The sequence below is a fragment of the Colius striatus genome, chromosome 9 (assembly GCF_028858725.1).
Source record: "Colius striatus isolate bColStr4 chromosome 9, bColStr4.1.hap1, whole genome shotgun sequence".
Lineage (NCBI taxonomy): Eukaryota > Metazoa > Chordata > Aves > Coliiformes > Coliidae > Colius > Colius striatus.
This window is the reverse complement of record NC_084767.1, coordinates 8877504-8892417: the sequence shown is the minus strand read 5'-3', so window position 1 is coordinate 8892417 and position 14914 is coordinate 8877504. Positions and strand designations below refer to the sequence as shown.

Sequence of the window (14914 nt, the reverse complement as noted above, 5' to 3'; positions counted from 1 at the left end):
AACACTTATTTCTCCACAACTTGACCCCTGCTCTGTGTGGTGATGGTGGTGATGTGTTTCAGATGTGATATATAATAGCAGGAGAGCACTGATGCATCAGACCAGGAAATTAAAAAGGATGCCATTCACACAAAGGAATGTTTAGTTAAGTTTGAAAATCTTGGCTCAGATGATACCGTGCTGGACCATTTGTTACATCTTTACTTACTAATGTTCATTTGCTGTGCAATTTGTTGTTCTTGTTTTGGGTTTTTTTTCCCTCTACAAATCAGTTTGTTACTGATTTTAAATGATTCCGAGAGCTCATAGGCATTTCACCCAACACATTTTGAATCCCAGATAATATTTGAAAGCACTAGGGTCCTTAAAGGAACATCCTATTACAATACACAACAATAACTATGTTTCTACGATTTATGAAAAGAAAGCAATATGTGCCTGTTTCGGTGCCTGTCGTTTGCCTACCAATGGTGCAGTGCTCCCCATTCCAGCCCTCTCTGCATTCACATTTCCCATCTTTACAAGTTCCATGCTCCGTACAACGGGGATGACACACACGCTGGTCACACGCCACTCCTGTCCACCCTTCTTCACAGCGACATGCTCCGCCAATGCACACCCCGTGAGTGCCACAGTCTACGGAGCACACTTCTAGGAGAAGAGAATGAAGATTAAAGCTATAGCTTAAGTCAGCAGCAACGGGGCAGAAGTAGCAACCTAGTTATGGAGGGAAGAATAAGCAGAACAAGTATGCTTATGCTGAAAACTCTATGCTGTCAAATCTGACCTGTTTGTTCTCTGGTCTAAACCAGTATTTAGCTTTTGCTTACAAACAAGCTAAATGTTATTCAAAAGTTGTTTAAAATAAATCTGCTGATGTATGCTGGGCAGACTGCAGTGGAGCTGCAGCAGTGGAGTTGTGTCCTCTCCTCAGACACAAATAAGTTTCAGAGGTAGCTTCCTCAGCAGCTGTCAGCAGTGAAGAAAGGGAGCACGTAGCTCTGTCTTACTCCAACCTGGATCTCCGGTGATTGTGATGTGGATATTGATTTGGGAAGAATGAGACTGAAACTCACCTAAAACTCATTCAGTAGAGAATGGTGACAATTCAGGGGCACTTAGACTTTAGGAGTGATGAGTAAAAGAGGCTTGTGAGGAAGAGATTTTGGAATTCTATTATTAACATGGTCACTTATTCAGTGTCTCCCTGCAAAAATTCTTCTACTGCTCTCTGAAGAAAAGCAGAGAGGTCTTTTGGCTCATGCATCACCAAAGAATTCAACATTGAAATCCTCATTCATGTTTTTTTTCTTTCCTGGCTGCTGATGCATGAGCACAAACCCCACATTCTGACACTCATTTCACTGGTGCGGCATCCTCAGTCATTAATCTTAAGAAACAACAGAATAAACGTGAAAACTGTAAATATTATTTTGAGAGACTTGCTTATGGACTACAGCTCTGACTCAAGCTTCAGCTTATAATATAAAAGCAAAATTCCCAGTATTTTTTCCCCACAAATAGAACATTTGCTGTCTTGTCAAAACTAATCTTTTTCTCTTTAGCTCCTTCTGTTAAAATAATCAGATGTTACGACTGTAGCTTTGGAGAGGATGAAGTTTTTTGGCCTACACTTTTGTGCCTACATTGTAGTGTCTCTTGCTCTAAAATTATTATTTTAACCATTCCATGTACAACTGAAAACAAAAAAGGCTTTCTTTGAAAAGAGATTTTTCTGGCTTGTGATGTTTTTCATCAGTAAGTTTTGATGTGCAGTAAAGCAAACCCCAAAATTGTACTAACTGTAGTATTTTCCATTCCTCAGACATTATAAATGTACTGATAAACTCTGGAAGATTTCACTTACTGTTGGGAAACAGATGTGAAACACTTAAACAACTTTTTTACTTAATTGACCTCCAAACAAGGGTCAGTATTAGAATGAAATACAGACTCCTAACCTGCATCGCCCTCACCCCCAGCTGACAGTCCCAAATTAAGAATGTTACAAAAAACAGTATCTAAGATGTATGCACACTTCTTCTCAACATTACTAATCAGAACCAAACACGTTCCAAAGACACACTTTTAAGTTACTTGCATTTCAAACTTGCCATAGAAATGAACATTTTATCAAAATAGGAAATGTATTGGGAAATCAAGAAAAAGTCTTTCTCTTACCAACGGAGCAGTCGGGACCCATCCAGTTGGGATCACAGCTACAAAGACCTGTGTCAGACAGGTAGGTACCATGCCCACTACACTGGTCTGGACACTGGGCTCTAGGAAGCTCACAATTTATTCCACCCCAACCTGGGCTACAGAGACATTCTCCATTCACACAGACGCCGTGGTTGGAGCACGTCGGATCCAAGCAATCAACTACAGAACAAAAACAATGCAGCGAAAGGTCAGTTCACAATGATATCATGCCTGAAAAACATGTAGATGCGTGCTCTGAGAAGTTTATATCACTGTGGAGAATAAAGCAAGTCGTATTAACTGGTCTGAGAATGGGAAAGTGCGACGTAATTTGTGGTTTACTTGAGTTCCAAATAAAAGAGGGTGTGACTGAACAATGAAAGCTTACTGCAGGAATGCTGCAGTGAAGCACAAAGACTTAAAAATAACAAATATATATATATGAGCTTGATACATAAACATCAGCTGGGGACATTTCTTCTGAAATACATTGAAGTTCCAGTGACTCATGTACTGTGTCTAAGTAACAAAACAGAAAAGCCCCAAACTTGAATAAATTGCACTTTTTAAAGGACATTTTTCTTTGGAGCATCTTAATCAATAATGCTATTATTACTATTGAAATGCTAGAGCATTGTGAGAGCAACATTAGGATAGCCTCTTTAGATACCTAGCAGTCAAACTATCAGTGGCTTTAAGCTTCATTTAGACTCCTAAATTGTTCAGGCACTCCTGAACATTTGATTCATAGTCCATTTGTAGCCGAGTTGTGTAATTTAGAGTCCTAGTTATTCAACCCATATTCTAACCAGCACATAAAAAACAACAAAGAAAACCAGACAGAGATGTGAATTTCATCTTTTCTGAATCCAGAAATTGATCAAGAAAGTGAAAAGAGTTATGATGAAAAATCACTGAATGAAATTTCAGTTGCTGCTTCAATTCTGATAAATAAAGGAATGTTATGAGCTCGCTTTCAAATAAACTCTATAAGTAACATTATGGTTTTACAAATTTTTATATCATGAATTTGTATAAGTACACTATGCTATGCCACAAACACCAACATCGAAGCTTTGCCAACTGCCTTCTGCTGCAGAATTGAGGGCCAAGGTCAAATTCATGTCCTAAATAAAATGAATTCATCTCATGACTGGTATATATTAGCTCATAACAGAAGGACCAGAAATGATTGGCATTCTCTCTTGCAGCTCCAGGAAGATCTGAGTTTATAATGAAAGTGATTTATCTCTCATCTTTTCCAAATTGATCCTTCTAAATTAAGGCAGAGACATTTTCACTCTACCTTATGTGAACAATACTTGATCTTTCAAATCTCAACTTTTCTATAAACATAGAATCTTGTCAAATTATTTTATGTAGTTGCAGGCCATTTAAAGTCCATATATAGATTAGATACAACATGGAGGCAGGCGCATTTAGAGATGCAATAACATGAGTTATCAGAATAGTTTTGATTTTAATTCAGATTACAGTAGTACAGGAATAAATTCTTATGAGATTTTCATTTTAATGATGACACTGGCTATAGGGTTTTTTTTCTTTTCTTTTTTTTTCAGATTCAATCTTAGTTAATTGGACATGAATATATTATAACAGAATTTTGTAGTTATATGTAAACCAAGATGTTTTGTGCTCTGGCTAATTAAAGATTTGATAAATCAATAAACTCTCCAGAATGCTTGTCCTATACTATTATTCCTGCTTAACAAAATTAGAAACTATCCAAAGTTCAGAATATATTTTTCATGCTATTTCCATTGAATGAAACTGACACGCACAGAGCTGTGATAAAACAATCTGATTGAATAAAGAAATAAAGAATGCAAAGATTAGGTCCATTTACTTTTAAGGAGGGAGGTTAGTTTTTGTTCTGACTAAATGCATTCTATTTTTTTAGATGATGATGTTTCAAAGGACAATTTTGAAAGGTAATGTACGTAAAACCTTGTCTGTGGCAGGACCGCCAACTCTGGGAGATCCTGGTGAGTCCTAATGTGCTCTCCATGTAGGAAATATACTATCTTTCTTCTTGAATGAAAGTATTAATGAAAGCAACATGGAGCATATGAAAAACATCACCTGCTGCTATATAAATTAACTATCTTTCCTCTATGCTGAATTACAGTATTCGTGAAACTGAGACTTATTTCCACAGAATAAGCCTATGAATATCCCTAAGGCCCCAGTCTGTCTTGTTCTATAGAATAACACACTAACTACTTTTGTCCTTTGCTCTAGATGAACATACTTTATAGCTGTTTTGTCCTATGGTATGGCTAAGCAATAGCTTTCAAAGTTTAAATTGAAAAGAGCTTTTACTTTGAACTCAAATCTTGTTCTGTTTTAATACAATGCTCTTAGAGTTATCATCCTGGGCCAGATTCTCAGTTGCTAAAATTAGCATAACATGATTACCTGCAATAGAACTACACTGACTTATGCTGCAAAAGTTGTAGTCCTGAGTCTTTAGAAGGGTTTAGAAAGGTATTTAACAGGGATTTATAAATGGAGCTTCTTTGGTGTTTAAACAAAGGAGAATGCACTTTATTAAGTAAGTTAGACATAGAACTCATAGCCCCTTGGCAGCTCAGATCATTAGAGCTCATTTAGTATTGGGCCCTCTGTAGATTTGACAAAAAAGGTACAGAAAGCAATTTATATCCCTAAGGACAAAAAAGGAGGTCAAGGAGTTTTCGGAACAATATGTACCATAAAGTCCCCAAAGGGCTATGAATTACACTTACAAAGTTAAATGTCATTGAAAAATGACTTGACCGTGAAACTGACAAGAAAACCACCCTTAATTTAACCTAATTTAGCAATTTCACTTGTCTCCTCCCAAACCAGATTGAATGAGACCTGACAAACATGCCACTTCATCTTGTGTGCAAATTTGTTAATAGAAGAACAGTGTTTATGCTGCAAAAATTGTGCATCACAAATATTGATTTTGGTGCCATTTTCATTTCAGGTAAATTGTTTGAACTATACAACCATGATGAATATCAGAAATAAAAAGCTAACGGAAAGGAAAAAAAAATGCTGACCCATTTGTTCTAATTTAATATCCTTGTTGGAAAATGGGAAATGAATCAACCGTTGCCATTCCTTATGGAAGCTCAAATCAATAGAGGAAATTTCATGTATAATATACAAATGTTATATTATATAGAGATATATTTACTTGGACCACTCTATCACTCCTGCAAAACCTTAAATAAGATCATCTGATTACCTGCAACTGAAGAGACACCACTTCATATTATACCCTTCTTCCCGTAGCTCTTAGATCGATGTGAGAAATATGTAAATATGGAATCTCAGAGCAGAAACATGATGGTTGGGTTTTATTTGTCAATTACTTTATTGACTTATTTATTGCCCAATGATTATTTCATCCTTTAAAGGTTATTTTAACCTTTCTTGTCATGTTATTGGCCCTTTCCAAGTATGCAGTCAATACCTCCTGCCTTTTTAATCCATTTATCTTTTCAAGAAGAAACTTACCCTTTTAAGCACAGTGTTGATTAAATAATGTATATCCTTTCATTTCATTCACATAGCAAGTCACCTCCCTAAAAACCTTTCTTGACTGATGTTTTGTAGTGTTTCTAACTTTGAATGGTGTTAACAACTTTGTGAAAAGATACACGCTAGCTTGTTCTACAAACTTCTCTGGAGGTGGTGATGTGTTTACTTCACTCATTTCAAACATTCCCCTTAGCATAAGCTGAATTAAACGATGCAAGAGCCTACTTCTCTGACAGGAGTGCTAGGGCATTCAAAATATCTAGCTCAGATAGACTACAGTCACTCTAGACAGCTGAAAGTAGAGAGAGAATTCCATGTAAGTAGCTGGAAATTACAATGAAGAAGAGGGAGAAATAGATTAGAAGTGAAAATTATAAGAACTAAATGAAGGAAAGCTCCTTTAAAGCCATCTACCATACTCCAATGCCAACATTTACTTGATAAACAAAACAAGAGGAAATTTATATAACTTAAAATCGACCGTGCAAACAATTGCAGTTAGCCCCAGAAAGCAAGCTTCTGCATTCCTGGGGAATAGACTAGATGTTGTGGTGACAGTCTTTTCCATTTCTGATTTTGATGAGAATGCTAGTTGCAGCATTTCAGATAATTTTTGAATATTTCCTATAAACACAAAGTTGGTCTGAACTGAGAACTATCAATTTTAGGAGACAAAAAGGATATTACAGAGTTTTATGGATATATCTTAAAATGTAACACATTAAAAACGATGGAAAAACTCTACTGACTTCACCTGAGCTCTGGATTAGTGCTTTCATTACCAGTGATTGTGAAGCCCTCCTGGAAGGAGATGACAGGAATGAGCTGGACAAAGAGTTGCAGCGTTGGCAGTCCCACTAGTGAGGATCTTTGCCTTTTTTTTTTGCTTTTAGCAAAATAAGTTTACTCAGACTAATGTAAGACCTTGTCCTAAAGGAAACAGCTGCAGTCCATGCCCAAAGAATAAAACCCATAGTGGTTTCAGTTGCCCTAGTTTCTTCTCTTTGTTTTCTGATGAGAGAAACAGCTGTTTACTATAGGGTAAGATAAAAACTGATACACATGGTGGACAGCTCAGCATCCATCCTCAGAATATTCCATAGAGACTATTTAGCCTGAAAACCATGCAGTTCCAGTACTATCACTTTAGTTCTCAAACTGCTTTTCATCTTGGAGGATTAATAAGATCTGGAATGTCATCATAAATAGCTTGAACTATTACTGCTCTGAGGATGTGCCAAGGTATGCTTAACTGTTCACTTAGCAGTCATCTGGGCAGTTAAATTTCCTTTTAAAACCACACTAGTATATTTTAAAAAGAAAAGCAGTCCATTTTATATTGTTCATTCTAACACTGTGAATACCAATATCAAGTGCAATCTATGACCACATTTTGCATGGGTTATTTTATTACATTTGCTCATTCTACGTCAGAAGAAATGAAACTCTTTAAGCATGAAGAGTTTTTCTGCATTTAAAGGATGGTTATGACTTCAATGCACCATCTACCTTTCTTTAATCCTATATGATTGCAGCTAACCTAAGTAATTTGCTCTACATTATTCTGTAAGTAACATAGATATCTAGGTCTTTCAAATTCCTTTCATCAACTTCTGTCTTAATACTGACTGTTGTATTTGCTTTGTGTGGACCCGCAGCTACACAAATTTGTCTATCACTGCTCTTTTTTCCCCTACATCTCACATCTAAACTGTCCAATAAATATAATCCATAAGAAAAGAAAATTATCTTCAATTTATCTTCACTGTTCAACAAGGTTTACTTGTGGCAGACATTTTTTATAATGCAAAACAATATATACAAAAGGCTCAAAGTTTCACCTGAACTTGGATAGATCAGTAAAACTGGGATGGACTACATTTTTATCTCTATTTTACAATTACCTGTTACAGTAGTTTTACTTTTTTATAATTATATTATTTCTTTTTTTCCTATTCGTTAAATAACTCCAAATTGCAGAAATCAAACACATGACAGAAAGAAAATGTCCTACCTTCTTCACAGTTTTCTCCTTTATAGCCAACGGAACAGACACAGTTCCCCTCAATGCAAGAACCATGACCTCCACATGAGGGATCAATACACTGGCTGATGGGTACATCACATTCTGGACCTTTCCAGCCACTGTAGCATAAGCAGGTGCCTTTAGAGTATTGACCATTGCCACTGCACAGAACTGGGCAGGCAGCTGGAAAATTGAATGAAAGAAAACAGCAGACAGAGTCATACATGTATTCATCTAAGAGTACACTAAAAATCTGCTACCAAGTACTTAAACATATATTTAAATGCTTATGTAAGATAACTTGTAGTATCCTAAAAAAATCACTGACTTCTCTTTAACAAACTACATGTGTTGGGCATTCTGAGAACACAGCTACTGTTCTTTATAGACTATTGATGATGTTTGGGATAACTAATGAGGTAACATGAAGAGATCTGAGTCTGCCATTACTCTGCTTTGTTCAACTAGGTAACATCCAATTTTTACAGATAGCAGAACACAAAACATTCACTCCCCAGAAAATTTTATTATATAGCATCTTCTTCCATATCACTTTTTTTTTTTATTGCAATGCTCCCCAAACTTTGAGACTCTCTGGCTTGTTTTTTTTTCAGTGTAAGAATCTTAAGACAGGAGTAACACAAACTTTGATCTACAACAAATGTGCTTTGCCACCAATACCCCTGCTGAACCTTCTTTTCCTAAATCCCTCAGTGACTGCGTTTATCCAGTGTGTATTGGCAATAAAGCACCACTATCCCTTATCCTTCCCTCTTGTATTATTAAAGGGGTAAGACACATTCTACGCAAATATTCATTTATGCAAATGAAATGAAGCCTGTGAATAATAACTATAGTCAGTAGGTCTTGGATGCCAGGAATCAGATGTTGTACATATGCAGAGCAATGGAAAGAAACAAGTGGTTTATTAAAAGCCAGTTGCACAGAACTGTTACACTAAGGCATATTCACATTCCTATATGCCAACATCTCCCATATGAATGTGGCAATCTGTGAACTTACATGCCAGCCAAAGACTGAACGTGTGGTCACCAGCCATAGAAATGGAACAAAATAACAGAGGAATAACAGAAAATGGGAGTCATGAAGTGAATCTTTCAGAAAAGATACACTTTTGTGCTCTTCTCTCAAAGGCAGTTTGATAAAGACTGAAAAGTATTTCCCTGTCTTTTCATCCTTCAAAGTAATTAGAAACTAACAGCTAGTTTTACAGTGCCAAAAATATACTCAAAAGCTACTATTAATCATTAAAAGGTTCTAATGTTTTCTTGCTTCTATTATCCCTTTAACCTGAATGATCAAGAAGAACCCGAGTAATTGATTTCCTACAAAGAAGTGTGTAATTGTCCAGTTACACAACTTCTCCACTGTTCAGTCCTGTAACCTCTATTAATCTTAGTTGTCCCATTGATCTGCTGCAAAAACACATTTCAAGATAGATTTTTTTCATTAATTTTCCAATTTAAATGGGAAAAATTTGATCAGAAAAAAAACCACGTTCAGATTGTAACCAGACATGGTGGCTAGAATTTTGACTGCTGAGAGTTATTTCAATTAAGACTACAGGTTGATGGGCCACTATTTTTTCTACAGTAGAAAAAGAACAAAGTCCATATGAAGTAGAATAATAACAAAATCATTATATGCTCAAATTTGGGTGGTTGTTTTTTTTTTACTACCCCTCCTCTATCTTAGGATCACAGTGTCCATCCTTTGGGAGCAATAAGATTTTCTTGAGTTCACTGAAAAAGGTTATGATAAAGTTTTACCAGTTTTGCTTTTTGCAGCTGGTTTCAGAATTGTTTACTGAACCAGCTGCACTGAATTACAATACAGACGAATATCCATTACACCCATGCTGTAGCCTAGGACAGCCTATTTTACATCTCTTACAGATCATCATCAAACATCCTTCCATGATGTACCACACTGAACTTGCTGCAGCCTGAATGCTGTGTGACTGCTCTTTGTGTCTGCACGGATTACATTATGGAGTCTATCTCAGTTGCTCAGCATGCACTGTTTTGCACTATCTGGATACGCTACTGCTGCTGCTGCAAGACATATAGGTGAGTCATAAAGAAAGGGACCATGTTAGGACCACTTCCACTCTTCAGGTATGAAGATCTGGGGACACAAACAATTCCTTCGTCCATAACTCTTCATGTCATTGCATTTAAGAGTCTTGTTTTGGGCTGATATTGATAGTTTCCCAAATCACTGTAAGAAAAGCAATCACTTCAGTCCTGCTCTCTTATTAAGTTGCTTGGCGCCACCTTCCACACTCAGACACATAGCAGAGACACTGTTGCTTTATCTGTGTCTCAACACAAACTCTCAACTTCTGGAAGACCAGGGACTGCCACAGGAGAAGAAAGATTGCTAGATGGTGATAGGTCTCGGTCTAAAGAGCTCTCACAGTAGTTTTTCAGTGTTTTCTTAGTCTGCTGTGATGCTTCAGGACTCTTTAAGTAAAGCCAAAAGCCATGTCACAGCTTTTCATTCCTCTCCTGGTCAGAGGTCTTGCTATGGTTCACAAATCTATTCCATTCTTGTGCAGCTTGTATTTGAGTTGAACAGTAATCTGCCTGCAGTGGTCTGCCACTGCCGTATGCATTGCCAAGATGTTAGTGACACCAGAACTGACTCCGGACAAATGAAAGAATCTGTCATTTAACCTTAGGGATGAAATGAATACAGTTAAGATTATGTCGCTTGCAAGCTAAAGCCACAAAGTTTAATCTACAACCCTCTGCTGGGGTTATTCTACAAACTATGTAACAGGTATACCACTTTGAGAATAAGAAAAGTGCCAGAGGTTTTTGGTCAGATTTTTGCACTTCCAGGACTGATATATCACTAAGACTACAGGAGAAACATGTAGGCAGCAATTCAAGCACATGTAGGTTATAAGAAGCTGGCTTGTCACTGCTGTAATAAATAGCTCTTTGTTAATGTTTCTGCTACGGGTTTACAGGCTGTCCTAAGTGAGCAATAGAGAGAGAATCAAGCTGCTCTTTCATAGAAAATAAAAGCAGGTGGTCTAAAAAGAGGTCTGTTGCACTTTTTTGCTTGACCATGTCACTGCAGGGTGAAACTCAAAACAGTCCACTCCAATTTTACATGCAGGTGGTTTTATTTAATGTGCAAACAACCAAAGAGTCATCTGGAGTTCTTGTTCTCTAGGACTGTTTATTTTCCCTATGTGAGGTGGCCCTATTCCAGGACAGATTGACTGTTGAAGCCTTTCAAAGGAAGGGTGATTGATGTAATGGAACAATCAAGTTCCACCTCATTTCTGTGGATGAATAGGTTGGATAAAGATAACCAGATATCACACACCAGCACTGTCAAAAAGTGGATAGAGGTCTTCAGGAGTAGTTACGGCAACACTCATGTAAGTTAAGCACAATGGTTTATTCTCTGAATGAAGTCTGAATAAGCATAATAACTATAAACCCTAAAGTGCTTTGACTGATGTGGTTCTGCTCTTTACGAATATTCAAACAAAACCCGGCTAAGTTCTTAACATGAGTCTCAGCTGATCAACAGTACTCCAGGCCTTTGAGACCTGGAGGCCACACATACTTAAAAGAATGAATTGAGCAGGAAGGACCAATCAAATATCTCTCTGAAAGTTCTCTCATTAAAGGTTATCTTTGGATAGGTGTTTTGGAGTACTGTTAATATCCCCTGATATATGAAGAAAGGTGATTTGATAACAGCCTGTTTCACATGGACTAGGAAGGGAGATGGTGAGGGATTATGCCCAAATGGTCTGTGGCCAATAGCCACCATTTTGTCCAGTGACACTTTACACATAGGGATTCCAGTTGCAGTCTGCATACACACTCCTTTCATCCACCCTTATGATCTTCACACATACATACTCACCAGAGGTGTTCTTCTAAAGTGTGGCAAGAAACCAGCAAAGGATATTTGAGGAGTCAAACTCTTGGAGGTTGCTTGGTTGAGAGGCCTTCCCCTGCTACTTGAAGTTCCAAAGAGGATTTGAAGGCAGAGTTCTGTCATGGTTCCTCTTGCTGTAGAGCAAACATGACCCTGGTGCCGAGAGAGTCCTGTACCACTAGGATCTAGGCTGTCAGTTCTCTACTGCAGACTTTTTTCAGCTCCTCCTCATAAAATAGACAAATTGGTATACTTCTCTTGAAAGTTATTTGAGTTTCTGGGCAAAAAAATATGCAGACTTGAAAGGTTTTTCAACTTGTATCTGCAATACTTCCCTGACCTGGACCAGGTTACAAACAATGCCCTTATATTGCTCTTATTTTGCAAGCAGCCTAGTTTTACATCCTAGAGTACATTTTCAAATGAGGCATGTAGTGGGTCTGGGATGGTAGTGATTTTCCCCCACCTGGTATGGAATATTTCCTTGGTCAGCCTGGGTCAGCTGTTCTGGCTGTAGTCCCTCTTAAGATTGTGCTCACCTACAGCTATTGGTGAAAGTGGGGGAAGGAATGCTGGAGGGACAGCCCTGATGCTCTGCGAGCAGTAGTCATAATATTGATATCAACAGTAAGCACAGCACTGCAAGAGCTGCTGTGGAAAACCACTAACATCCCAGACCCACTACAAGGCATAAGGAGGTTGGCTGTCTTTGTGCCATCTGCAGGTTTATTCAGAGCCCAGATAAGCTATCAGGAGTCATCCCCATATCAAGTCAAAATTTCCCAGCATATGTACCACAGAATTTTGTGGTGAGACACCCATGGTGGGTTGGTGAGGAAAGTCCCTGGTTTGGATGAAGAAAATCACATCAGGCCTTTTCAAGTGCTGTATGAGTAAGGACCAGAATGGTTCTATCCATAATACTTGTAAATCCTAATCTTGCATGTAAACCAGGTTCTTCCTACCACAAGTTGGTGTGCATAAAAGATGGGCTTGACTGCCTAGTCACAATATATGCAGTAAAGAAAACTAGGACTTAGTGTTGAGGTGCAAGTTTAAGGCTGCACTAAGAGAACACTTAGACGTCATTAGATGAACATTTTAAGTGCCCTTACATCCTAAGTACTGCTAACTATTCCATCAACCAATTTTACCAAGATTATCTGAAAAGCTAAAACTCATGGATGAACATTCCCTGATTGTACACCAAATTAGAGAAATTCATGGAATGAAAACCTGCAAAGGCTACTCTACACAAAGAGACATAATCTACTGTAGAAAGTCCTACCACAAGTTATCTCTAGAACAAAAAGACTTTACTGGAGAAGTATCAGAGGTAGGCACAATTTTTACTCTTCCTCAACAACTTGCTGCATGCCACCACCAAAGCTGAAATCCTGGATAAAATAGAACTTTGGTTTGAGCCATTACAGATTTACTCTCTTAACATAACCTCTATAAAAACAAACTCACTCAAAACCAAAGATTCTGGAGACATTGTTTGATATCCTATGTAAGATATATAGAGTCTTACTGAACTGTACAGAACTTTGTCAGACCTAAGAGTAATAAAGAAGATTTTTATCTGTAGATGTTCCAGTTGAAGAGGAGGAAGTAAGTTTCAGTCCTGAAACTTTTGGTAAAGAACATAGATAAAAAGAAATATGCCCAACTGCAGAAACACTTGCAGAACTGAGTAAAAATCACCTGTTCTGTACATGTGGTCACATACTCATAGGTTTCACTGGTCTACTGTACCTAGCATGATCCAGCAGTGGAGGATCTACACTCCTATTAGCATGCATAGCACTTGTTGAGGCTTACAACAATGTATTTGAGTCAAACAAAAAATTGCTTCTACTTCCAAACATATGGACACATGATGAGTCTTCCCAACGAGAGGAATTTCCAAATTTTCTGAGTCTGGTTTTGCCCAAACAATTCTTCCCTGCAATCGTAACTGTCAGGCAGTCCAGTGTCCCTAAGCCTGGGGGAAGTCATGAGGTATCACAAAACAGAGTAAACACTTCCCTTTAATGCAATCACATTAAAGTTCTATAGTTGTCTCTCAAAAATCATCTGAACCTACAGATTGGGCAGTTTTGATATGCTCTTTGGACAGAGTTGCACAAATTCTTAGTTAAATAAAAAAATGAAATACATAGGAGCGTAACAGAAACAAAGTTGTTCTTTGTTTCATTGACCACTAGAAATTGTAAGGAAGACAGATTGAGATCAAACTTCTTACCAATGAACCCCATTGCAATTCCTCTAGGGGATAACTAATTCAGATTCTATAATAGCTCACACTTGTATCTCCTTTTAGATGGGATTAACCTGCTACCTCTGAGAGATTATGCATGATTTTGCCAGTATATAAAGATGGATTACTGTTTATGACAGTCTAATCTGAAACCAAGAAATGCATTAGGGGTCAGCTCCAAACTCAAGCAGAAACACAGGAAAGATAAAAATCCCAATGTCATCTATAACCACCTGGTTCCAAATACATTAAAAATACAAATAGAGTTACATTGTAGTGGTGTTTTTCTCTCTTTTGTCTTTATCTTCCTGGGGCCTATGCATTTAGTCTACAAATGCTGATTTCTCTTCAGTGGACAAACTAGATGACAGTGTTAGCAGGTGAAGATGATTTTTTCTGATGCTTGAGTGGAATCCTACTACAATTGAATACCAAAGCCCTTGATAATTTTAGATTCACTCCAAAAACTACAACCAAGTTCTTGCCTACAGTCAATCTCCTACAGAGACATTACAGCTATTTAGATATAAGCAATATTAATTTCTAAATGGCTTAAAATCCACACAGCCACTAAACTCAAAGGAGATGCAAGTATTTGCATCTCAGAAAATCAGCCTAGTTTTTAAAGAAGTTTTAAGAACCTGAATAAAAATGTTGGCTCTGGATTTTACGTTATTATTATTTTAAACAAAACAGTACTGAAACATAATAAATTATCACATTCCTTGCCACCCCAAGGATTTGCCTATGAGGTAGTCCTAAAAATTAGGATAGTAAATACATGAGTGTTCTTACTTGTAGTTTAAAAATACAATTGTTTTGTTTGGAAACAGTTTCCTCCATATTTTATGTTTTAATCTGTTTTAACCGGTTGGGTACGTTTCACTACTTGTTCTGTGTGTCTGTTGGTTTTAGCTGAAGTTCATTTATGGATATGA

The 14914-nt window shown here is 37.4% G+C and overlaps 1 protein-coding gene across 3 annotated transcripts in view; it reads right to left on the bottom strand.

The window, feature by feature from the left end:
• Positions 1-14914, bottom strand: part of TENM2 (teneurin transmembrane protein 2) — a 517058-nt gene that overhangs the window by 71879 nt on the left and 430265 nt on the right. For 2 of the 3 annotated variants that reach the window (XM_062002971.1, XM_062002972.1), the window contains 3 exons: positions 7772-7966; positions 2182-2382; positions 439-651 (listed from right to left, as the gene is read on the bottom strand). In XM_062002971.1, coding sequence (XP_061858955.1) covers positions 439-651; positions 2182-2382; positions 7772-7966 — 609 coding nt within the window. The remainder of the gene's footprint in view (positions 1-438; positions 652-2181; positions 2383-7771; positions 7967-14914) is intronic. The other variant, XM_062002973.1, reaches the window with a different exon arrangement.